Here is a 27281-nt window from a genome sequence, read left to right on the forward strand (position 1 = left end):
GGGTAGGGGGGAGGGAAGGGGGAGAGAGAGTAGCAGACTGCAGGCTGAGCAGGGAGCTTGACACAGGACTCTATCCCGGGACTCCAGGATCACAACCTGAGCCAAGGACAGACGCTTAACTGGCTGAGCCACCCAGGTGCCCCTGTCTTTTTACTGCGTTACACAGTTCAGCACGTATTGGAATGAGCCTGGGCTTTAGAATCCTATAAGACTGTGTTTAATTCTTCTCCCTCATGTCAGCTTTCTGACTGTGGACAAGTCATTTGAGTCCTCTTAGCCTCAGTTTCCTTTGCTATAAAAGGGAGATAATTCAGGGTTACACTGAAGAGTAAATGCTATTATGCTCTGTATATGACATGTCAAATACAAGTGCCTGGCATGGTAAAAAATAAATGATAGCTATTAAAACACCCGTGTTATGATTAATAGTAAATGGTAGTTCCCTTCCTGCTTGCAACCAAAACTTTTATATATGTCCTATCATTTTCAAATAGAAGCTAACAGATTTTATAAGGTTCATCTGTGCTGTTGGACATTTGTTAGTAGAGCACTTTTTCCATATAATTGTGTAGATTTTACTGATGGTTTGTGATGCATTAGACTTTGGATGATGGGAATTGCCTTGCTGTCTGATATGAAAATATGAATATATAAGGTATGTCTGTTTTTAAGGTACCAAAACCCCAAAATAATAAATGAGCATTATTATTTTACTTTCCTCTTCTGCAGTTATGTGCTGCTCATCTTCCCACTGAATCAGAGGCACCAAATCATTATCAGGCAGTATGTCGTGCACTGTTTGCAGAAACAATGGAGCTGCATACGTTTCTGACTAAAATTAAGAGTGCAAAGGAGGTAAGTACTGCTTTTTAAAATTTATTGACATTGTGAAAGATTAACCTGAATTTTCAACACTGTCCATCATAATATTTAAAATATTTATTACCATCCTTGTAATGAATGCTGAAAATTATGTAGAAGAGAATCAACTTAGGCAAAATTAAATATATTTTTTTAATTGCAGTATAGTTGACATATATACAGTATAATGATTGAACAATTGTATACGTTACTCACCTAGTGCTCACCCTAAGTGTAGTTAATCTCCTTCACCTCTTTCACCCATCCTCCCACCCACATCCCCTCTGGCAATTATCAGTTTGTTCTCTGTAGTTAAGAGTCTGTTTTTTTTTTTGTTTGTCTCTTTTTCATTTGTTCGTTTTGTTTTTAAAATTCTACATAAGAGTGAAATCATATGGTATTTGTCTTTCTCTGACTTATTTGGCTTAGCATTACACCCTCTAGGTCCATCCGTGTTGTTGCAAATGGCAAGATCTCATTCTTTTGTATGGCTGAGTAATACTTCATTATATATCTGTACATCATCTTTATCCACTCATCTATCGATGGACACTTGGGCTACTTCTATAATTCGGCTATTGTAAATAATGTTCCAGTAAACCTAGGGGTGCATGTATCTTTTTGAATTGGTGTTTTCTTTTGTGGGGGATTAATACCCAGTAGTGGAATTACTGGGTCATATGGTAATTCTATTTTTAATTTTTTGAAGAAACTCCATACTGTCTTCCACAGTGGCTGCACCAGTTTGCATTCCCACCAACAGTGTACAAGTGTTCCTTTTTCTCCATGTCCTTGCCAACACTTGTTATTTCTTGTGTTTTTGATTTTAGCTATTCTGACAGGTGTGAGATGATATCTCGTTGTGGTTTTGATTTGCATTTCCCTGATGATGAGTGATGTTGAGCATCTTTTCATGTGTCTATTGGCCATCTGGATGTCTGCTTTGGAAAAATGTCTATTCATGTCTTCTGCCCATTTTTTAATTGGTTATTTGGTTTTTTTCCCCCACGTTGAGTTGTATAAGTTGTTTATATATTTTGAATTCTAACCCTTTTTTGGATATGTCATTTGCAAATATCTTCTTCTATATGTTGGTTGTCTTTTAGTTGATTGTTTCCTTTGCTTTGCAGAAGCTTTTTATTTTGATATAATCCCAATTATTTATTTTTGCTCTTGTTTCTCTTGCCTCAAGAGACATAGCTACAAAAATTTTGTTATGGCCGATGTCAGAGAAATTACTGCCTGTGCTCTCTTCTAGGATTTTTATGGTTTCAGTCCCACATTTAGGTCTTTGATCCATTTCGAGTTTATTTGTATAAATGGTGAAAGACAGTGGTCCAATTTCATTCTTTTGCTCATAGCTGTGCAGTTTCCCCAATAGCATTTGTTGAAGAGACTGTCTTTTTCCCATTGCATATTCTTGTCTCCTTGCCAAAGATTAATTGACCATATAATCATGGGTTTATTTTTGGGTTTTCTATTCTGTTCTCTTCATCTATGTATTTTTATCAGTGTCTCTGCCCGTTCTGTAATGTTTTGATTACTGTAGCTCAATAGTATATCTTGATATCTACAATTGTAATACTTCCAGTTTTGTTCTTCTTTTTCAAGATTGCTTTGGCTGTTGGAGGTCTTTTGTGGTTCCATATAAGTTTTAGGATTATTTGCTCTAGTTCTGTGAAAAGTGCGTTGGTATTTTCATAGAAATTGCATTAAATCTATAGATTGCTTTGGGTAATATGTACATTTTAAAATATTTGTTCTTCCAATCCATGAGCATGGAATATCTTTCTATTTGTTTGTGTCATATTCAGTTTCCTTCATCAGTTTTCAAACTACAGATCTTTCACCTTCTTATTTGTTTATTCTTAGGTATTTTTTTATATTTGGTGCCATTGTAAGCAGGATTGATTTTCTTTTCTTTTTGGCGGGTGGATTATTTTCTTAATTTCTCTTTCTGCTTCTTCATTTTTAGTGTATAGAAATGCAGCAGATTTCTGTACATTGATTTTGTATCCTGTGACCTTACTGAATTCATTTAGCAGTTCTAGTAGTTTTGAGTGGAATCTTTAGGGTTTTCTATATATAGTGTCATGTCATGTGCAAATAATGAAAGTCTTACTTCTTCCTTACCAATTCTGATGCCTTTTATTCCTTTTTCTTGTGAGATTGCTATGGCTAGGACTTCTAGGGCTATGTTGAATGAGAGTGGTGAGAGCGGACATGCTTGTGTTATTCCTGATCTTAAGGGAAAAACTCTCAGTTTTTCAGCATTGAATATGATATTAGCTGTGGGTATTTCATATATGGCCTTTATCATGTTGAGTTATTTTCCCTCTAAACCTACTTCATTGAGGATTTTTGTCATGAATGGATGTTGTGCTTTGTTAGATGCTTTTTCTGCATTTATTGAAATGATCATATGTTTTTTATCCAAAACTTGTTGATTTGTGAATGTTGCACCACTTTTGATTCCAAGGAATAAATCCCACTTGATTGTGGTGAATGACTTTTTTACTGTATTGTTGGATTCTGTTTCCCAGTATTTTGTTGAGGATTTTTGCATCTATGTTCATCAGAGGTATTGGCTTGTAGTTCTCTTTTTTTGTAGTGTCTTTATCTGGTTTTGGTATCAGGGTAACGCTGGCCTCATAGAATGAATTTGGAAGCTTTCCTTCTTCTATTTTTTTTGGAATAGTTTGAGGGGAATAGATATTAACTCTTCTTTACATGTTTGGTAGCATTTACCTATGAAACTGTCTGGTCCTGGGCTTTTGTTTGCTGGGACTTTTTTGATAACCTACTTAATTTCATTTCTGGTAATTCATCCGTTCAAATTTTCTGTGTCTTCCTAATTCAATTTTGGGAGGTTGTATGTTTCTAGGAATTTATCCATTCGATTTAGATTGTCCGGTTTGTTGGTGTATAATTTTTGATAATATTCTCTTATCCTTTGTATTTCTATGGTTTCAGTTGATATTTCTCCTCTTTCATTTCTGATTTTGTTTAAAATTAAATTTGTTCTTAATTTTTTAAATCTGTTGTTTAAATGAAAGTGTGTGAATCCATTTTATAAAGCTTCCTTACAAATGAGAAATAAAATGCTACTGAATTAGTTCAATCAATTTCCCATATGACTTGCTTTTCATCATCTTTCTGCCACTCTTTCTATCTTTAAAGATATAGTGCCTTTTTCAGGAAGGGATAAGGACTTAGGAAGGAGGCTACATATTTGATAATTTATTTTTAGTGGATTTGGGTAAATATTTAATGGAGATGATTGGAATTAATATTCATATAGTGACAATCTCATTTTAGCTATTTTCTTTCATTATTTTTCATCAGTGTCTGTGAGTTAAACTGTTATGTGTTGAGTCCAAAGAGAATCACTCTAATTTATTTACAAGTTGCATCACCATATTGTATATCACACAGATGGTTGTGAAGATTCATGAGATCTATATAAAGCACCACAGCATCTGGCACACAGTAAGAGCTCAGTACATGATAGGTGGTGGGTATCATTTCTTTTATGACTAAAGTACAGAGTTTATCTGAAGCACTAGTTTAAAACTCACGATGACACAGTTTGGGGAGGGATACAGTGGGGTGTGTAAGAGTGGAAGGAAAATATTAACCTATACTAGCCTAATAAGACTAATTAGCTCTGGTAGTAAGTGACAGATGTGTCATCCAGATCACCCTTAATAAATCACCTTAAATAAATCCATTTCATATGTATGAATAAGGGCTCTAAGCATTCCTTTTCTGTCCTAGCCTGGATACTGCTCATAGTCTGTCTTTTTGTTATAGGCCAATGAAAAGCTATGTGTGTGGTTTTTTTTAGGATTTTATAGAGTTAGACCAAGAAGAAGGTCTTCAAAGGGTGGAAAAGGGTGAACTAAGTGTTATTTGGAGAATAATTATAAATACATCATGGACAAGCTTTTCCTCTTGGATAGAATGAGAGGTTGTAAGATCTGATTAAATGCTTCAGAGTAAACATCCGACAAGCACAACCTCAAATAAGGTTTAGTAAAGAGTAGAAAAGATTACTTTTTAAGCTTGTAGTTGTCTTCCCCAGCTTGTTAGGTTTGAGATTGCCTTCTCCAGAGAAACAAGCGTTATTTTTAGGGTGTAAGTACAGTCCTGTGGGATTGATAGAGTAAATTAGATGCACTGTCACACATTCTCAGGAACCAGTTCTGAGTTTAAAGAATTGTATTAATAAGTATTTTTTTCTACTTTATTCCAGTGAGCTAAAAAAAATTTTTTTTTGCTCTTGATTAGAACTTTGTCAAACACATTCCAAGAAAGAAATTTAAATGTTCTCAAAGTTTATTTAAATAAAAATCTCACAAGCAGAGTAAACAACAGTGGCTGATGGCTGTGTGGCAGTGCCCGCAGAGACTGGCCAGTCGCTGACTGAGGCTGGGGCCCCTGAGGCCATTCCAGCCCCATCTCATCACGTCATCCTCTGGCACCACCCCAGATTTAGCTCTTTGTAGATACTGGTTCTGTCCTGTTTTCTCCTCTCCTACTCTGTTTCCTTACTTTCCATTTTTCTCTCTGGAGCTTGCTCTGTTTTTAGAGAGGACTCCTCAGTGCCCTCAGACTCTTCTCAGGATGCTCACTTCCCTGAGGGTAGTGCTTTCTGGTGCTTCCCTCTCCTGGGAGGCTGCTCTGTCTCTGGCATAGCTTCATATCTGTGCGCTGCGGTGGGTTGGTAATATTCTCTCTCTCCTCCGCTGCTTCCAAACAACTGCTCTTCTTGTACAGAAATCTCGTGCTGTCCACTTCTGTTACTTTTTTTTTTCCAGCAATTTGGTATAGATTTTATTGGTTGACTTTGTTTCTGACACATACAGTTCCAAACCTTTAGGCAGAATAGAAAATTGTTCTCTTAATACACATCATCTGATTTTCTATGAAGGAAAAAATATATATATTTAAAAATATAATTAAAATGTATAATATATATTTAAGTATATATCTCCAAGTTTTCTTTTTTTTCAATTGCATGCTTAACTTTATTTTTAAAATTAATTTATTTTTTTATTATTATGTTCAATTAGCCAGCATATAGTGCATCATTAGTTTTTGATGTAATGTTCAACGATTCTTTAGTTGCCTACCCACTGTCATCTGCCACCAAATTGTGTGATTTCTTTGATAAAAAGAAACCATAGCTCTGTATCCTTGACTTCCCCTCTATTTCACTGCTCTGCTTACCTAAACACACTTCTGGCCATGTGACCACCTGCAATTATTCCACCTTGGAAATCCTGGACTCTCATTCCCCCTTCCTAACTGTAACCTCTGCCCTGGCAAGCTCTAGCACTCACTGCCACCTGAGCCCATCTTCCAGTCTCTTGACCCCCCCCCCATTTTTCTCCCAATTTATCAGCCCGTCCTGGATGTACTTCCTTTCCTGGGTGGACTAGGTTCAGTCACTTTCCCAGGAGTTCAGGTCACATGTCCAACCCGGATTGTTATACTAGCCTCCCACCAGTCCCCTTGTCACTGTGAATCCTCTTCATCAATTTCATTTTTCACATTGTCCATAAATGATTCTTATAGATCACAGGTCTGATCCGAGGAGTCCAGCCCAGTCCCATACCTATGTGTGACCATCGGCTAGCTTTCGTAGGCTAAAGGAAGCTGCCCTCCCACATTTGACTTGGTACACAGCCAGGGTTCTGCACCCTGGTTTTCTGGAGGGAATGGCAAAGACACTGAGCATCCCCTCTGGGCCAGCCATGCTCACCCACACATCTGCATCCCTAGCCCAGGTGCCTTCACCAGGGCCTTGACTGATGTGCTTTCCTCCCCTCTGAGTCAGAGCTTTCTCTTTCTATCCTTCCTTCTTTACCTCCCACCAGCCCTCAGGTGCATAAAATGGCAGGTACGTTTTGTCCACTACTCCTCGGCAATGAGAGGATTTCCCCCACCTGCCTGCAGGTGTCATTCTGTGGGGTGTCATTCTGTGGGGTGTCATTCTTCTGAGCAGGATTGTAAAGAAGTTTGTGGGAGCCAGAGAGAATAAAATTTGGAGCTGGGGGAGGAGAGGGTTCATGAGAGGGAGAGAGAGAGAGAGAGTGTGTGTGTGTGTGTGTGTCTTGTCTGTCTGTCTGTCTCACACATGCAGACAAATGGGAAAGGGGTGGGAGGAGGGGAAGATATCTTTTTAAGTTTAGGTGTGAAATAATATGAAGCCGTGAGATGGGACAAGACAGGAGCGTCAAAATAATTTTAAGATTAGTAGAGGTCATGTGATTTTATTCCAGTATGTTCCTAGCATGCTCCAACCGTCATTGCCTCTTCGTTATTAGTGTATAGTGTGCTTGACCCCACACCCCAATTCTACATGAATACGTTGTTACGCAGTAGAGGTATATTTACTGTAATAGAAAAAGAAAAACTTGAAGTATCAGAGAAGTATACTGTGTAAAAAGAATCTATCTTTCGATGGAAGAACACTTTTTTCAAGCAAATAACTCAATTTAAATTTATATTTATAATATTTATATTAACAATGGTCATTTTTTAAAAGCCCCTTTATGGTTGATGAACCGTTTTCTTTCATTATTCACGTGACTTCTTTCTTGTATCACATAGCGTTTGCTAGATTTCTGTCCACTTATCTTTAGAAAGGGAGGAGAGGGCATTTAGATATGCTAAGCTTAGCTCCTCCAGTCATGAACTTCTCTGCAAAAAGTACGGTTTATGGGACTAAATCTTTGCTTTATTCATTCTCATTTTTCTAAGTTTTGTTGTATAGGCAAAAAGTATACAGATAAACATTTTAAGTGTATGCCCAATAAAATTTGCTATGAAGTTTTTATATACTATTTTATAACATATTTTATACTACTTTACATCATATTTTAAACTTGAAATGGATTCTGTAGGAAAGCAATTCAGTGTTGTAGATTTTAGAGGAAAGCTCAATGTTGTCAATATTGAGCTATAACACTTAATATTGAGTGCTATTATATTGATGTCAGTATCCACTAAAAATTCTGTATTTTAAAATCTAATGTTAAAAAAAAAATTCCAGTAAAGAAGAAATTCCTAATACAATATTAGTCATAAATGAATGAACAGTAAAAATAATTGAGATTTGTGAAACATTGTATGTTCATATTATTGCAATAAGAACTCTATATTAGAAAGCATGTAAAATAGACTTTAAAGTCATAATTTCTGGGGGCACCTGGGTGGCTCAGTTGGTTAAATGTCCAACTCTTGATTTTGGCTCAGGTCATGATCTCAGGGTGGTGAGATTGAGCCCCACTGGGTGTGGAGCCTGCCTAAGATTTTCTCTCTCCCTCCTTTTGCCCCTCCCCCCACTCGCATGTGCATGCTCTCTCTCTCTGTTTCTCTCTAAAAAAAATAACGTCATAATTTCTGTTTTTTAGGAGATTGTGTACTTGAAGTGATAAAAATTTTCTTTCCCCTTGCACTTTCTTGTATAGACATAATATGCATATGCATAAACAACACAAGAACTAAAGTAGAATATTCCAGATGTTTTGATCTTTAAGGGTTAAGATGTCTATAGTTAAGCCATCTTGGATTTCTTCAGAGGCATTCGCTACAGGTGTCACTTCTGATTATCTGACTATAATGATCTTTGATCTCTTCTTAAGTGTGGTTCTTAATTCGTTTCTTATTGATATCTTAAACTCCTCTTATAAATTCTGTCTTCATTCACCATTTTGATTATGGTTTTTTATTTGCATTCTTCAGGCCTAAGCTGAAAGGACATATCCTCAGGTCTCCCCTCAATACTCTTATGTATTTATTGCACTCAGCCTTTTTCTTTAAAATCAGTTATCCTGTTTATTTCCTTCCTCACAGCTATCACAGTTTTCTTACTCATTGGTGTCTGCCAACTAGAAAATTATCTCAACAAGGGCAGAGACCTTTTTTCTCTAATTCACTGCTATATCCCAATATAATAGGGCCTCGGTAAATATTTGATCAGTGTTGAATGAATTACAGAATCTGGTTCAGCTACTGTAGATCTTCTTTCATACCACCTATCTTGAATCTTGGTCCCGTGACATTCTTGTCTCCAGAATGCAGAGCCTACTTCATGTACTCACTGCTTTGTGCCTTCCTCATGCAGTGGACTGGCATCTCTTGCCTGGGCAATGTCAAAGCCTCGTAACGTTGTCTCCCTTTTCATGTACAGTCTACCCACCAGTGTTATGTCCCTGCGTAGAGATCTTTTTGGCTACTTGGTACTTGTAGGTAGAAATTTTAGACCCTTGACATGACATAGGGGACCATTCACAGTCAGGCCCCAATTTTACCTCTCCAGGCTCTTCATTCCCTGTTCACATATGCAACCTCTCCTCCAGTCCCTGAGCACCCAGAGGCTCTGTGTCTACCTGAAATGCTCCTTTCCCCCTCTTCTCTCACTTAGAAAATGCTTACTTATTCTTACAACCTAACTCAAATGTCTACTACTCTGAAATGGTTTTTCTATTTAATTTCTTTATTCTCTGTATTTATTCATAGAGCAGTCTGTTTTGTTACTATCGCTTATCATAGTACATTCTAATTACTGTTATAATAAATTATAATGAATTAGCTGCTTATGGTGATGGAAAGAATTGGGATTAGTGCTACTTTTTAATGTTTTAGAAGTAATGACAAACTACAGAAATGGATCTTGAGATAGGAGGTGAGGAGGATGTGAAAGACGGGTCTATAAACCTCGACCTGGGAGAAGCCGTGAGTGATCTGGGTGGCTCGGTGAAGGTTTGAGAGAACATAACAGCCATACTTAGCTGTCACAAATGCTCATGAGTGAAGAAGCACTCAATTTCAGAACTAGAATCAGTTGGCAAAATTCATTCATTCATACAGCAGATATTTAATGTGTCTCCTGCGTGATAGGTGCCACTGTAGTTAATAATAGCTAATATTTATTCCACACTTACTCTGTGTTAGATTCTAAGATTTATATGTGCATTAATTCATGAAGTTCTCACAATGGGGCATGCATTAAGTGCCATTATTACTTCCATTTTTATTGGGGACAAAATAATGAGCAAGGTAAACGTGGTTTCTGTCCTCACAGAAGTTACACTCAAGTAGGAATGACAATATAGGAGCAGCCATTCCAGCAGTGTGATAAGGGACACAGTAAGTGAATCCAGGGCCCTGTGGAAGCACCTAAGAAGAGCGCCTAACCTCGGGAAGGAAACATTGTCTTTCCTCTGCCAATACAAATAGCTACAACTGTTTTAAATTAGCATTATGCCTAAACTGATGAATCACTAAATTCTACTCCTGAAACTAGTAATACAGTATATGTTAACTAAATTGAATTTAAATAAAGAATTTTTAAAAAATAGGGGCACCTGGATGGCTCAGTTGGTTAAGCCTCTGCCTTTGGCTCAGGTCATGATCCCAGGGATTGAGCCCTACCTCAGGCTCCCTGCTTAGTAGGGAGTCTTTTTCTCCCTGTCCCCCTGCTCATGCTCTCTCTGTCTCTCTTGCTCACTCTCTCAAATAAATAAAATCTTAAGAATGAAAAAAAAATAAAAGTAGCATTATGCCTAGACATCCAAGTTCAAGAAGCACAGAGAGTTCCAAACAAGATGAACCCGCAGAGGTCCACACCACGGCACATAACAATTAAAACGTCAAAGGTTAAAGAGAAAATCTTAAAAGAAGCAAGAGAGAAACAAAAAGTTACATACAAGGGAAAACCTATAAAGCTATCAGCTGATTTTTCAGCAGAAACTGCAGGCCAGAGGGAGTCCTCTACAACAAAGAATACTGCAAGGTTATCATTCAGATTTGAAGCAGCGATAAAGAATTTCCTAGACAAACAAAAGATAAAGAATTTTATGACCACTAAACAAGCCTTACAAGAAGTGTTAAAGGAACTTCTTCAAGTGTAAAATATGGCTATAATTAGACATGAGAAAATTATGAAGAAAAAGATGTAAAATATGATAAGGTGGAGAAGGGAGTAAAAAGGGAAGAGAAGGGGAAAAAGGTGTTTTTTCTCTTTTTGTTTTTCAAGAATGTGTTTGAACATAAATGACCATCAAATTAATATAGACTGCTATTTCCTTAGGTTGTTATGTATGAGCTTCCTGGTAACAAACCCAAAACCAAACATAACACTGTAGAAACTCATCAATCACAAAGAGAGCAAAAGAGGAAAAAAAAAAAGGAACAAAGAGAATTACAAAAACAACCAGAAAACTATTTAAAAATGGCAATGAGTACATATGTATCAGTAATTAAATGTAAATGGCCTAAATGCTCCAATCAAAAGACGTAGGGTGGCAGAATAGATTAAAAAAAACAAGACCTATCTGTATGCTTCCTACAAGAGACATACCTCAGACCTAAAAACATGTACAGACTGAAAGTGAAGGGATAGAAAAACATTCACCATGCAGACAGAAGTGAAAAAAAGCCAGGGTAGCAATACTTATATCAGACAAAATGGATTTTAAAGCAAAGACCAAAATGAGACAAAGAAGGGATACATACGTAATGATAAAGGGATCAATCCAACAAGAGGTTATAGCAATTGTAAATATCTATGCACCTAATACTGGAACACCTAAATACATAATTAAGACCATACATGAAAAATCCACAGCTGGAACACCTAAATACGTAAAGCAAATATTAACAGACATAAAGAGGGAAACTGATGGTCATACTATAATAGTAGGGAACTTTACCACTCTACTTACGTTAATGGATAAATCATCCAGACAGAAATTCAGTAAGGAAAATATGTCTTTGAATAACACATTGGACCATATGGACACAGATATGTACGTAATATTCCATTCAAAAACAACAGAATACACATTCTTTTTAAGTCCACAGGGAACATTCTCCTGAACAGATCACATATTAGGCCACAAAATGAGCCTCAATAAATTTTTTTAAAGATTTATTTATTTGAGAGAGAGAGCACACATGTGAGTGTGGGGGAGGGAGAGATAGAGGGAAAGGAAGAGAATCCTCAAGCAGATGCCCCCTCTCACTGAGCATGGAGCCCAACATGGGGCTTTACCCCAGGACCCTGAGATCATGACCTGTGCCAAAATCAAGAGTTGGATGCTTAACTGACTGAGCCACCCAAGTGCCCCACAAGCCTCAATAAATTTAAGAATATTGAAATCATAACCATGCATCTTTTCCAGCCACAATGGTATGAAACTATAAATCAATCACAAGGAAAAAAAAACTAGAAAAACACAGACATGTGGAAACTAAACAACATGATATTAAACAACCAATGGGTCAATGAAGCAATAAGAGAAGAAATAAAAAAATACATGAGACAAGTGAAAATGGAAACATAACAGTCCAAAATCTTTGGGACACAGCAAAAGCAGTTTAAAGCAGTAAGTAAATAGCAATAGAGGCCTACCTCAAGAAATAAGAAAAAGCTCAAGTAAACAGTCTAACCTTACACCTAAGGGAACCAGAAAAAGAACAAAGCCCTTAAGGTGAGTAGAAGAAAAAGGAAATAATAAAGATCAGACCAGAAATAAGTGACATAGAGACTTAAAAAAACAACAGAAGCGGATAGATGAAACTGAGATCTGGTTCTTTGAAAAAATAAACAAAATTGGCAGACTATCTTAATCAGTCTCATCGTGAAAAAAGGAGAAAGGGCCCAAGTAAATAAAATCAGAAATGAGAGAGAAGTAACAACTGACACCCCAGAAATACCAAGGATTTATAAGAAAAGACTATGAAAAATTATATGCCAACAAACTAGACAACCTAGAAGACATCGACAGATTCTAAGAAACATACAGTCTTTCAAAACTGAACCAGGAAGAAATAGAAAAACTGAACTGACCAATTATGAGTAATGAAATTGAATCGGTAATCAAAAAATAAAAGTCCAGGACCAGATGAATTCACAGGTGAATTCTACCAAACACATAAAAAAGAGGTAATACCTATTCTCTTCAAACTATTCCAAAGAAAAGAAGAGGAAGGAAAACTTCCACAGACATTCTACAAGGTCAGCATTATCCTAAACCCCAAACCAGCCAAAGACACCACAAAAAAAAAAAAAACTAAGGCCAATATTCCTGATGAAGATAGATGTAAAAATCCTCAATAAAATATTAGCAAACTACATACAACAATACATGAGAAAATCATTCAGCACAATCAGGTAGGATTTATTCCAGGGATGCAAGGATGGTTCAGTATTTGTAAATCAAACAACATCATACACATCAACAAAACTAATGATAAAAATGATACAGTCATCTTAATAGATGCAGAAAAAGTATCTGACAAGATTCAGCATCCATTCATGATTAAAAACAACAAAGTGGGGGGGGGGGGCGCCTGGGCGGCACGGCGGTTAAGCGTCTGCCTTCGGCTCAGGGCGGGATCCCGGCGTTATGGGATCGAGCCCCACGTCAGGCTCCTCTGCTATGAGCCTGTTTCTTCCTCTCCCACTCCCCCTGCTTGCGTTTCCTCTCTCGCTGGCTGTCTCTATCTCTGTCGAATAAATAATAAAAAATCTTTAAAAAAAAAAACAACAATAAAGTGGGGTTACAGGGAACATACCTCAACAAAGTTAAGACCATATATGAAAAATCCACAGCTAATGTCATACTCAATGGTGAAAAACTGAGAGCTTTTCCTATAAGATCAGGAACAAGACAAGAATGTCTATTCTTGCCACTCTTATTCAATATAGTACGGAAAGTCCTAGCTACAACAGTGAGACAAGAAAAAGAAATAAGAAGCATCCATATTGGTAAAGAAGAAGTAAAACTTTCACTATTTGCAGAAAACATGAAAACCCTAAACATTCCATCTAAAAACTACTAGAAGTAATAAATTCAGTAAAGTGGCAAGATACATAATACCCAGAAATCAGAATTGTTTCTATACACTACTAATGAAGTAACAGAAAGAGAAATTAAAAAAACACCATTTACAATTGCACCAAAAAGAACAGAATACCAAGGAATAAACTTAACCAAAAAGGGGAAAGGCCTGAAACACTGATGAAAGCAACTAAAGACACAAATAGATGGAAAGATATTCCATGCTCATGGATTGGAAGAATTAATATTGTTAAAGTAGCCCTGTAACCCAAGGAAGTCTACAAATTCAGTGACATCCCTATCAAAATACCCACAGTTTTCATAAAACTAGAATAAATAATCCTAAAATTTGTATGGATCCACAAAAGACCCCAAATAGCAAAAAGCAATCCTGAGAAAGAACAAAGCTGGAGATACCACAATCCCAGATTTCAAGATGTACCGTGAAGTTGTAACTGGCACAAAAAATAGACACATAGATCAATGGAATAGAGTATAGAGCCCAGAAACTCATGATTATATGGTCAATTAATCTATGACAAAGGAGGCAAGAGTACACAATGGGGAAAAGACAGTCTTTTCAACAAATGGTTTAGGGAAAACTGGACAGCTACACATAGATGAATGAAAGTGGACCACCTTCTAACACCATACATAAAAATAAACTCAAAATGGATTAAAGACCTAAATGTAAGGGGCACCTGGGTGGCTCATTTGGTTAAGCATCTGACTCTTGGTTTTGGCTCGGGTCACGATCTCAGGGTCCTGGGATTCAAGCCCTGCGTTGGGCTCTGTTCTGGGTGGGGAGTCTGCTTGTCCCTCTCCTGTCCTCTCCCTTTGCCCCTCTCCTCACATTCTCTTGCTTTCTAAAATAAATAAAATAAAATCTTTTTTTAAAGCAACCTAAATTTGAGACTTGAAACTATAAAAATCTTAAAGAATACAGGCAGTAATTTCTCTGACATCAGCTATAGCCATGTTTTTCTAGATATGTTTCCTAACTTAAGGGAAGCAAGAGCAAAAATAAACTATTGGGACCACATCAAAATAAAAAAGTTTTTGTACAGCAAACAAAACCATCAGTAAAACAATAAGACAATCTACTGAATGGGAGAAGAGATTTGCAAATGATATATCCAATAAGGGGTTAAGATCCAAAATATATAAAGAACTTCTACAACTCAACACCCCAAAAAACCAAGTAATCCAGTTAAAAAATAGAGAACCTGAATAGACATTTTTCCAAAGAAGTTGTATAGATGGCCAGGAGACATGTAAAAAGATAGATGCTGCACATCGCTCATCATCAGGGAAATATAAATCAAACCTGCAGTGAGATATCACCTCACACCTGTCAGAATGGCTAAAATTAAAAAGACAAGAAATAACAAGTGTTGGCAAGGGTGTAGAGAAAAAGGAACCCTTGTGCACTGTTTGAGGGAAAGCAAACTGTTGCAGCTACTGTGGAAAACAGTACGGAGGTTCCTCAAAAAATTAAAAATAGAATTACCATATGAACCAGTCATTGCACTATTGGGTATTTACCCCCCAAAAAAACAAAAACACCAATTCAAAAAGATACATGCACCCCTGTGTTTATTGCAGTGTTATTTACCATAGCCAAGATATAGAATATTATGCAGCCATAAAAAAGGATGAGCTCTTGCCATTTGCAATGACATAGATGGACTTAGAAGGCCTTATGCTAAGTGAAATAATTCACACTGAGAAATACATACTATATGATTCCACTCATAAGTGGAATCTAAAAATAAAGGAAACAAGTGAATAAGCAAAAAGCAAAATCAGACCTATAAATACAGAGAACAAAACTGATGGTTGCCAGAGGGGAGGGAGGAAGGTGAGAGGTTGGGTAAAATGGGTATAGGTGTGAGAGATACAAGCTTTCAGTTACAAAATGGAAAAGGCACCAAAGTAAAAGGCACAGAATAAGGATTACAGTCAATGATATTTTAATAGTGATGTGAGGGCACATACGGTAGCCACACTTTTGGTGAGCCTAGTGTAATGTACAAACTTCTTAAATTACTAAATGGTACGCCTGAAACTAATATAGCATTGTGTGTCAAGTATACTTGAATAAAAATAAAAATTTTTAGAAAAAATAGCAGGGGCACCTGGGTGGCTCAGTCAGTTAACTCTTGATTTTGACTCAGGTCATGATCTCAGGGTGGTGAGATTGAGCCCCACTGGGCATAGAACCTGCTTAAGATTCCCTCTCTCCCTCCATGCGCCCCCCACTCATACTGTCTCTGTCTCTCTCTCAAAATAAAAAAAATGAGATCTAGTTCTTTTTAAAAAAGGATAAAAATAGTAGCATTATGCCAGTGTCTTGATTTTCTGAATGTTTAAGGGATCCTTAGTTATATGTGACTTTATTTTAAACCTTGTTATTCAAGGTTTAACCATTCTTCTGAATGCTTAAATCTTACCCGAAATGGTTAAATCTTACCCTAAATGTAATAAAAATCCTGTGATGAGAGGATGATCTCTAGATACCTAGATTGAAGCCAGTTTATCTTTAGCTGCTAATATTTGACCAGATATTGGAATTATAGGTTAAGAAGATGAATTGGAAATAAGCATGGCTCATTATAATAAGTCTTCATAATATTATATGAGTGTTTTTATACTACATAATCAACAACTACTGTGACACTTCATTAAGTGTCCTATTATTATTAGTCCTATATAAGAAAGGAGAATTTCATGGTGAAATCTTTGAGCTCAGTTTTTCTTACATAAGACTATTAACAAATATTTTACTTAAAGTGGAATATTATGCACACACACAAATTATAGATAGATAAAGTATCTTTTTGCTAGGGGAAAAACAATGTTTTTGGAATTGACTACACTGTTATGAAATATTTTTTATCTTTTAAAAAAATCAAATAACATTTTATTACATGCAATTGGTTGAAAAAATCAAATGTAAATACTTCCCACCCACCATCTCTTATTGGCCAAGATCAGATCCACCTGTGTCATACCATTGCCAGTGACCACATTCAGTTACACTAAGGTGTCTGCATGTGACGTGACTTCCGACTATATTCTGCTTGACTACACTCACAAAGTTAAAGCCACAAGACCTCTGTCTCATTCACATATTGAAGTGTATTTTAATGAGCTTTCTCATATTCTCTTTACTTCTCCTCATGCCTGATCACAGCACCTCCAATAATAAAACTGTAGTGTTTAAGTTAGCTGGAAACTCCTCCCTACAGCTAAAATGGGTTTATGTTCTTCCAAGTGGTGAACATATCCTGTTTTGAAAGAAAGAACTACCACCAGATGTCTGTTTGTAAGGTCGCCATTTGTTCATTTTAATGATATCATCCATCATTAACTTTTCAGGGCCCTTGTCAATGTCTGTCTCTTTTCGATTGATTTATTATTTTGTGAACGTTAGTAAATGTGCAAAGCACTCACCTCATCTGAAATCATTAAATTACCCTCTCCGCCCTCGGTATCTTTGCTCTTATCACCACTCTCCCTGCTTAAAATGTTGCAGAAGAATCTTTACTTGTCCTCTAAATTCTTCAATTTAATTAACTTTAACAAAAAAATTCACATGGTTCAAACACTCCAGGAGTACTATTTCTTCAAAAATAGTAAATCATACCCTTCTGCTTCCTCCTCCTAGTTACACAGTCCCTGTCCCACAGACAACAAATACTGTTAATTTTTTCTTTGTCCTTATGGAAATATTTTATCCATAACTGACAAAAATATAACATTTTTTCTTCCATTTTTATGCTGTTCTGAACTTTCCGTTTTTCATTTAAGAATATATCATGGAGATCATTTATCTGTACATAGTGTTTATATCTTTTATGTCTTCATAATATTCTTTTGTGTGGATATACTGTGATTGATTTAATCAGCCCTTTATTGACAATTACTAGCTTACTTCCAAATTTTTGCGATTACAAATAATGCTGCAGTGGATAGTTCTAAAGCTGTTTTTCATGGGTATAATCATATATGTAGGAAAATTAGAATTTCTGGTTCAAAGGAAGTGTGCATTCATAATTTTTATTGAGTATGAAATTGTCTTCAGTAGAGTTTTACCAATTCATACTCTCCTTAGGACTGTGTAAGAGTGTTTTCCTACACAATGTGTTTTCTAGGTGAAAATTTGTATTCTATAGTTTTAGTTTACATTTTCCTTACTATGAATGAATGAGATTGGGTACCTTTCCATATGCTTCAGAGACATTTGTATTTATCAGTTGCCCAGTTCATATCCTTTGCCCATTCTTCTAATGGAGTATTGGTCTTCACTTGTTGATTTGTGGGGTTTTTTTTTAAGATTTTATATATTTATTTTAAAGAGAGAGTGAGCAAGAGAGAGAGTGAGAGAGCGGGCACAAGTGCACAAGCGGGGGGAGGGGCAGAAGGAGAGGGAGAAGCAGACGCCCTGCTGAGCAGGGAACACAGTGTGGGGCTTGATCCCAGGATCCTGGGATCATGACCTAAGCTGAAGGCAGATGCTTAACTGACTGAGCCACCTAGGTGCCTCCATGAATATATTTATAAGGGTGGGCATTATATGTGAGCTGATGTTGAATCTACACAATTGAATTAAAATTATTCTTTGAGCATTTGATATACTTGTGATTCACAGAGTAGATTTCATTTGTTTATTTTTTAAGATGCCAGAAACAGAAAGTGTTGGCATGGAGCAGTTCTAATTGCTAGTTTGAGAATTGTTATGTCAGAAATGCAGAGTTAATTGCCATGTGGGGGTGCTCACTTAGAACTTTCTCACCATATTCCAAGCACAAGTTGGCATCTGTTACTATATTTGTACATGTAAAATAATTTATTCAGAAGCTAGAATATAATTGACCAAAGCTTGCCACTAAAACTAGAAAGATACGGATTTTACTTCCAAATTACTGATTTTTTTTTTCTGCGAACTAGAAAACCTGAGATTTCTAGTTGCACATTTGTTCAGGCTTGTTCAATTATAGTAGTCACAGATTCTCAACTATTTTATTTGATTTATTTGTGAGTCAAGATTTTGATTTCATGAAGAGACTAGAGAAAGATCTCATTCGGTAAAAGAATAAAATGTTTTTGTGTTGGAGAAAGTGTTCACAATAAAATCCTCACAGATATTTACTGGCTTTTACAATAACTAATACTTACTAAATGCTTAACATGAACCAGGCTGTATTCAATATTTCTTCTGTATTGTTTTATGTAATATTAACAAAACCCAAAAAGTAGTTATTATCTGCATTTTATAGATGGGAAAACAAGCCAAGGATTAGAGCAGTTAAATGACTTGTGTAAAGTCACACAGCTAGGAAGTGTCTGAACTACAGTTTCTGCTACTGTTCAGAAGAATAAGGAAACGTGAAATTCTTGGACTGTTCATTTAAGCTATCTTTAGTATTATGAAGAGTGGATAGTTTTTCTTAGTAGCAGGGAGTTAGGGATTTTATCACAGCTCAGAGGTAAAGGTGGAGATGTGTAAAGATGTAACAGTGAGACCAGTGAGACCAGTAGTCAGGGATGAGTTGGAGAGTGGTAAAATTTAAGGTTGGGTGGGAAAGGGACCATGTGCTTCTCATGTTATTATTCCACCAGAGTACTCCTAAGACACAGAAGCATGACTCATATTTCTGGACCAAGGAGACATATTAAATCATGACTCTCTAATTGCAAGTAACAGAAATCCACTCAAGTTAGCATGGGTAGACTGGGTGAAAGATTTACTGGCTCACATAAATGGGAAGTCTAAGGGTATGTACAGCTCGATACAGTGTCTCAAAACCTATAACCAGGGCTGGCTTTCTCTCTCTCACTCCCCAGGATGGGCTTTTACTAAAAGGCAGGTAAGATGACAGTCTGTAGCTTAAACCTCACATTCTCTCAGTTCAGTAACTCCAGCAGAAAGTCTTTTCTCTTAATTGGGGCAAAAGTATCTTGGAGGAAAATTCAGTAATGTACCTGTTCAAGAACCAGTCACTGTGGTCAGGAAAATGGGCCCCACTGGCTGGTGGAGGCTATGTCTTCACCCTTGTGAATAAGCGATAAGGTGTGCCAGGCAGAGGTTAGCCCTACTCAAGGTTTCTAGACAAAGCAGCAGACGCCCACTGAGGGATATACTGTTTACTGCAAGTCAAAATGTCTTTGAGGTCATGTGTTTTACCTTTAAAATCCATGTAAATTTTGTTTTATGTGTCTGCATCTGTTATAATATTTTAAAATCATTCCATGTGTGGATTGAGTTCCTGCAGGAAATGGATTCTGAGGGGTAAAATTTGAATTTAGGTCTTATTGGGAATTGCTTATTGGGAATTGCTTTGAGGGGGTGAAGGAAAAGCTGAACTATGATGCCGGTACAACAGCCAGTGGAAGAGAGTACTTCATTCCTGAAGGGGGTCCAGGTTGTGGACCTGGGCAACCGACCACAGCATCCATTACATTATCTGTGAGTAAAATTCACTCCAGGAAATGTGTCATGTTTGTATGTCATTGTAAATGCTCCCTGGCATATCGCTGGACTGTTTGGCCACAGGTCCCCAGAAGAGCAGGTACCCCAGTTAGAAGACCACAGCAGAGACACTGGGAACCCATCATAGGGGAGAAGAGTTAAACCAAATGAGGAAGAAACTGGAGCAGAAAGAACAGTTGAGAGATTTGCTGTAATCAACTTTGGTAGTAGTAGTAGGAATCAAGAAGAAAAGATAAATATTTTCATCTTGCCAAAGACCACCCATCTTCTACTGTATCCATACTGTTTGTCTTGCCTTCTGTTGTTTGGATCCTAGAAGGGCCTAGAGACGATTGGAAATTTTTAAAAAACAATATTGGCTTGTAAAAATGAGATTCTCCAGCATGTTTTCGGCTTTTTCCATTATCTTCTGGTTTATAGATCATTGGTAAACAATACAGTGCTTGTTGTGGAATCAGCCTTAAGGTGATGGGGGAACTACGACAGAAAGAATTTAGTGTTGTACGGGGCCCTTTGTGCTCTTGGTTACAGATGGGGAGGGTGTGTTGTTAGGGTGTTAGCCCGTGTACACACACTTGATCTTCTCAGGCATTAAGGTTTCAAACCAATATATTTTGATGCTGACTGAATCTTGTTGACCTGTTTGGTATTATTATTACTTCATTTCTTCTGTGTGGTATTAGGCTTATTAATTTTTCCTTTTAATTTACTAATTTTATTATTTATTTTATCATCTGTTGACTGAATGAGACACTTTAATGTGAACTTGGGTTACATATTTATTTCCCTGAACTGGAGAGCATATTTCTCTGTGTGGCATAGATAGTTTTCTTCTCCACCCCTCCAGTGGATTCTGACTTTAGAGGATAAAATTCACGTTTTCCTCTGAATAACTTTCCCTTTCATTGGAAACTTCTTATTAAAGTTGACTCGACAAGAGCTGTTGAAGAGATTTAAGAGTTTGTTCTTGGCTGAAAGGTCTTAATTCACTTATTCAACAAATACTTACCAAGCACCTACCAAGTGCAAGGCATACTTCTAGAGATTTGAGGAGCCCATCAGGGAACAAAATACACAAAAATACTTCCTTAAGTATTAAAGCTTAAATTCTGGCAACAAGAGGCAGGCAATAAACATACTAAGTAAGTCATGTAGAGTGTTAGAAGGCAGGATGCTTTCTGGAAGATGGCGTAGACGAGGGGAATTGCAGGGCATAGAGCTTGGGATTTGTATAGGATGGTCAAGGTAGGTCCCATTGAGAAGGTGACATTTGAGCAAAAATGAGAAGGATGTATGGGAAGTAGCTATGTGGATATGTGGGGTAAAGCATTCTGGCAAGAGGGAATAGCCAGTGCAAATGCCCCAAGGCTGGAGTGGGAAGAAATAGTAAGAGATAAGGTACTTATTCTCAGCTCTTGGTTTTTTGGGGTTGGGGAGGTAGGAGCCCTGCTGCTAATAGAGACATCATAGCCTGATAGAGTGCCTAGGTGTCCAGAGGGAGTTCACCTCCTTAAATCTCTTTTCTTCCACTATTTTAATTATGAAAAGGTAGAAAGAATACTCTTCTAGTCAATAGAATAATATATACCTTAAGTCATTAATTGTTTTTGATATAGAGCCTGGATTGCAGTCTTCAGAGGAACAAAATAAATGTGTGTGTGCCTCTCCTTTTGGTCTCCTTTCTGCTCAGCTCTGATTTCAAAATATGAATACTTGATGAAGATTGTGGACTTGGGTTGAAAACTGGTTTTAGGGAGACGCCTGGGTGGCGCAGTCGTTGGGCGTCTGCCTTCGGCTCAGGGCGTGATCCCGGCGTTATGGGATCAAGTCCCACATCAGGCCCCTCCGCTATGAGCCTGCTTCTTCCTCTCCCACTCCCCCTGCTTGTGTTCCCTCTCTCGCTGGCTCTCTCTCTCTCTGTCAAATAAATAAATAAAATCTTTAAAAAAAAAAAAAAAAAGGAAAGAAAACTGGTTTAAATCATCAGAGCTTTTTTAAAAAAAAAAAAAGAAAGAAAGAAAGAAAGAAAACTGGCTTTAAATCATCAGAGCTTTTTTTTTTTTGGTCCACACATCTTACCTCATGTCTGAGACCCTGATGCCACTTCTCCCTATTTCATCCTGCTCCCTTCCACCTGCAGGGAGACTGCAGCCATGTCATTTAGCTTTTGTGAGCCTCAGCTGTGAGTCCAGCCATAACAAGGGTTGTGCCTGGGGCGACATGTTGGCTGCTTGAAGCCTTAGCACTCCTTAGCTGTCATTATTGTTTCCCCACACCCTGCTGCAGCCAAGAGAAGCAGCCAGGACCGTCGGTGAAGAGCAAGGCTCTGGAATGGGGCTGGGGCAGTTCAGAGAATTTAGAGCTACGTTTTTGGAGTTGTTCTCCTCAGAGGCAAGGTTCTGGTATATTTAACTGATTATATGATTATATATTATATGATTTAACGATTGTATTTTAAATACAACATGTGAGGTAGATGGTAATACCTTCCTCTTAAAGGTGGGGAAACACAGGCCCAAAGATGGTAATGTAGCATGCTGAGGAGTGGCAAGTGTCCTATTACATAATCTCAAGGAAGAAAACTGACTTCGTTTTAAAATGTGGTTTCCCCTGCTTTCCAAAAGTTCACATTATGCCACTTCACGTTTACAGAAAACCTACATTATGAAAGACCTACATTAGGACGGTCATGGCCTTTTCCTTAAAAGCAAAATTTCTTGGATTTCTATCAGCTAGCACACACAGTGTAGGTGCTAGGGTAGGTCTTCAGTTAAAGTGAAGTGGCTTATGTGAACTTTCAGAAATCGGAAGATACCTGCAATTAAGAAACACATTCTGAAACAAGTAAAACTACTTGCTAATTTCTTTCTTAGCACGCAAGAGAAGAAATAATGCATTATTTATACCACATTTTCTTCAAATGTGCAGAGTAATTTTATTCTTTGTATATTAATACTTCTTTTTTTTAATTTTTTTTATTATATTATGTTACTCACCATACAGTACATCCCTGGTTTCTAATGTAAAGTTCGATGATTCATTAGTTGCGTATAACACCCAGTGCACCATGCAATACGTGCCCTCCTTACTACCCATCACCAGTCTATCCCATTCCCCCACCCCCTCCCCTCTGAGGCCCTCAGTTTGTTTCTCAGAGTCCATAGTCTCTCATGCTTCATTCCCCCTTCTGATTACCCCCCCTTTCTTTATCCCTTTCTTCCCCTACCGATCTTCCAAGTTCTTACGTTCCATAGATGAGAGAAATTATATGATAATTGTCTTTCTCTGCTTGACTTATTTCACTTAGCATTATCTCCTCCAGTGCCATCCATGTTGCAGCAAATGTTGAAAATTCGTTCTTTCTGATAGCTGAGTAATATTCCATTGTATATATGGACCACAACTTCTTAATCCAGTCATCTGTTGAAGGACATCTTGGCTCCTTCCACGATTTACGTATTGTGGACAGTGCTGCTATGAACATTGGGGTGCATATGGCCCTTCTCTTCAATACGTCTGTATCTTTGGGGTAAATACCCAGTAGTGCAATGGCTGGGTCATAGGGTAGCTCAATTTTTAACTTTTTAAGGGACCTCACAATGTTTTCCAGAGTGGCTGTACCAACTTGCATTCCCACCAACAATGTAGGAGGGGTCCCCTTTCTCCACATCCTCTGCAGCAATTGCTGTTTCCTGCCTTGTCAATTTTTGCCATTCTGACTGGGGTAGGGTGGTATCTTAGTATGGTTTTGATTTGAATTTTCCTGATGGCTAATGATTTTGAACATTTCTTCATGTGTCTATAAGCCATTTGTATGTCATCATTGAAAAAGTGTTCATAACTTCTGCCCATTTTATGATTTGTTTGTTTCTCGCGTATTGAGTTTGAGAAGTTCTTTGTAGATCTTAGATACCAGTCTTTTATCTGTAGCATTATTTGCAAATATCTTCTCCCATTCTGTGGGCTGCCTCTTAGTTGTTTTTTTTTTTAAAGATTTTATTTATTTATTTGACAGAGAGAGAGACAGCCAGAGAGTGAGGGAACACAAGCAGGGGGAGTGGGAGAGGAAGAAGCAGGCTCATAGCTGAGGAGCCTGATGTGGGGCTCGATCCTATAATGCCGGGATCACGCCCTGAGCCGAAAGCAGACGCTTAACCGCTGTGCCACCCAGGCGCCCCACCTCTTCGTTTTTTTTTACTGTTTCCTTGGCTCTGCAGAAGCTTTTTATCTTGATGAAGTCCCATAAGTTCATTTTATCGTTTGTTTCTCTTGCCTTTGGAGATGTGTCATGAAAAAAGTTGCTTTGGCCAATGTCATAGAGGTTGCTGCCTTTGTTCTCCTCCAGGATTTTGATGGATTCCTGTCTCACATTGAGGTCTTTCATCCATTTGGAGCTTATCTTTGTGTATGGTGTGAGAGAGTGGTCAAGTTATTTTTATCTATATATCTCTTTATTGTGGTTAAGAGTTGGCTTGTGTATCTTGCTGCTCCCCTGTTGGGGACATAGATGNATATATATTAATAATTGTCATATCCACTTGTTGAATACATCCTTTAAGAATAATATAGTGCCCTTCTGTGTCTCTTACTATAGTCTTTAGTTTAAAATCCAATCTGTCTAATATGAGAATTGCTACCCCAGCTTTTTTTTGAGGTCCATTNTACTCCAGCTTTCTTTTGAGGTCCATTTGCGTGGAAGATGGTACTCCATCCCCTTACTCTAAGTCTGAATGCATCTTTGGGTTCAAAATGAGTCTCTTGTAGACAGCAAATGGATGGGTCATGTCTTTTTATGCAATCTGCAACCCTGTGGCATTTTATGGGAGCATTTAGGCCATTTACATTGAGACTGGTTATTGACAGATATGATTTTAATGATGCCATGTTGCCAGTAAAGTCTTTGTTTCTGCAGATTGTGACTTTCTGTTCTGTATCACTGTTGGGGCCTTTTTACTAGAGCCCCCCTTAATATCTCCTGTAGGGCTGGTTTCGTGGTTACGAAATTGGTTAATGATTGGCGATTTTGGAACGTCTTTATTTCTCCATCAATTCTGAATGACAGCTTTGCTGGATAAAGGATCCTTGGCTGCATGTTTTTCTCTGAAAGAGCTTTAAAAATGCCCCCCCANAAATTGGTTAATGACTGGCGATTCGGGAACGTCTTTATTTCTCCATCAATTCTGAATGACAGCCTTGCTGGATAAAGGGTCCTTGGCTGCGTGTTTTTCTCTGAAAGAGTTTTAAAAATGCCCCCTCACCCCTTTCTCTCATTCCAGGTCTGTGTAGACAGGTCTGACATATNGTAGACAGGTCTGACGTAATCCTGATACCTTTGCCTTGGTACGTGAGAAATTTCTTTGCCCTGGCCGCTTTCAATACTGTATCCTTGGATCTAATATTTGCGAATTGCACTATGACATGCCGTGGCGTAGGTTTGTCCTGGTTGAGCTTGGATGGGGTCCTCTCTGCCTCTTGGACACGAATGCTTGTTTCCCTTGCTAGATTAGGGAAGTTTTCAGCTACAATTTGTTCAAATATCTCTTCTAGACCTCTGTTTTTCTCCACCCCTTCAGGGATGCCGATGATTCTGACATTGGATCGTTTCATAGAGTCAGTAATCTCCCGTAATCTACATTCGTGGGCGTGGATTTTTTTAAGACCAGCTTCTATTTTCGTTTTTTCTTCTACTAACCCATCCTCCAATTCGCTAACGCGTTCCTCTGCCTCGGTGACCCTGGCCGTCAGAGCCTCTAGTTTTGACTGCATTTGGCTCATAGAATTTTTAATTTCTGCCAGATTCGCTCTCATTTCCTCCCTTAGGGATTCTATATTCTCATTAACATTCTCGTTAATACTTTTTTCAAGTCTACACATCATCTTGACCATTGTTGCTCTGAATTCCATTTCTGATAATTTGGTTATCTCCATATCCATTAGTTCTGTGGCAGAGGCCACAGACTCATTTTCTTTTCTTTGCTGGGGGGGATTTCTCCTTCTCGTCATTCTGATGAGGAGAGGTTGCGGGGTTGTCCACAGCCCAAATTATTGACCGGGACCCAGGCCATGTGCCCTTGTTTTATAGGGATCTTAGGGATGTGGACTTCTTGATTTTTCAGGCTGCCTTCTGGGGGAGGAGCCTGCCGCACCGATACTCAGGCAACCCTGTTTGGGAAGAGTCTCCGTGTCCCCTGCGAGGGGGGATGGGGATGGGCACCGTGTGAGCCGGTATTTCCAGGCTTTTGTTCTCTGGCGGCTTTCCCTGGTGGTCTGCTATGCCTCTTCTGAGAGTCAGAGCAGCAGTGGCTGAATCTCAGCCTCTGTCTCAGAACAGAGGGATCGCGGACCGCTCTCCACTGATGTTCTGGCCACTCTAACTCTGTTTCTGTTGGTGCTGCTCAACCCTGCAGCGTCCCTGGATGTGCACCCCACACCCGGCGTCCCAGCCCTCACTTCCAGGGCCGGCGTGTCTCTGTCCTTTGTGTTTCTAACACCGCCAACCGCCCCGCGCACTCCCGGAGCTCCCGGTCTCAGTCTGGTTCCAGTGAGCACACCGGAGCTCCGTTTCATTCTGGTGGCGCATGTTCCCCGGCTCACAGTCCCAGTCTGTTTTCTCGCAGGTGCCATCCAAGAGTCCGCCCGCTCCCCCGTGCAGGTGGCTGCTGCTTCCCGGCGCCCGAACGCAGCGGCTCCCAACCCCTTTCCGTTTATCTTCCGATATCTGTGCACGGTTTCACGGCTCCCCGCTTCGTACCTCAATACCCAGCAGAGATGTTCATCTGTAGAGATCCAGATGTATCTTCCTGCATCTCAGGCTGATTCCGTGGATGTTCAGGCTGGTCTGGTACCTATCCAGCTCAACTTGGGACCGGCTGAAAAAGGGGTCCCCTACTCCTCCGCCATCTTAACTCTCCCCCCCCCCCGATAAAGAAAAATTTTAAATACATCTTTAGGAAGACACACAGAACTGGTTGAATAGAAAATACATTCTGCATTCCTTGCCAACGCAGCCTGAGGGAAGTCATTTGTATATTAATACTTCTACACATTAATTAAGTACAAAAAAAAAG

General features: G+C 38.4%; 1 protein-coding gene across 1 annotated transcript in view; it reads left to right on the forward strand.

Annotated features, from left to right (window-relative positions):
* Positions 1 to 27281, forward strand: part of SPIRE1 (spire type actin nucleation factor 1) — a 213812-nt gene that overhangs the window by 112563 nt on the left and 73968 nt on the right. Inside the window, exon 5 of the mRNA XM_034642187.1 lies at positions 730 to 855. Coding sequence (XP_034498078.1) covers positions 730 to 855 — 126 coding nt within the window. The remainder of the gene's footprint in view (positions 1 to 729; positions 856 to 27281) is intronic.

Source organism: Ailuropoda melanoleuca, chromosome 14 (genome assembly GCF_002007445.2).
Source record: "Ailuropoda melanoleuca isolate Jingjing chromosome 14, ASM200744v2, whole genome shotgun sequence".
NCBI classification, from domain to species: Eukaryota; Metazoa; Chordata; class Mammalia; order Carnivora; family Ursidae; genus Ailuropoda; species Ailuropoda melanoleuca.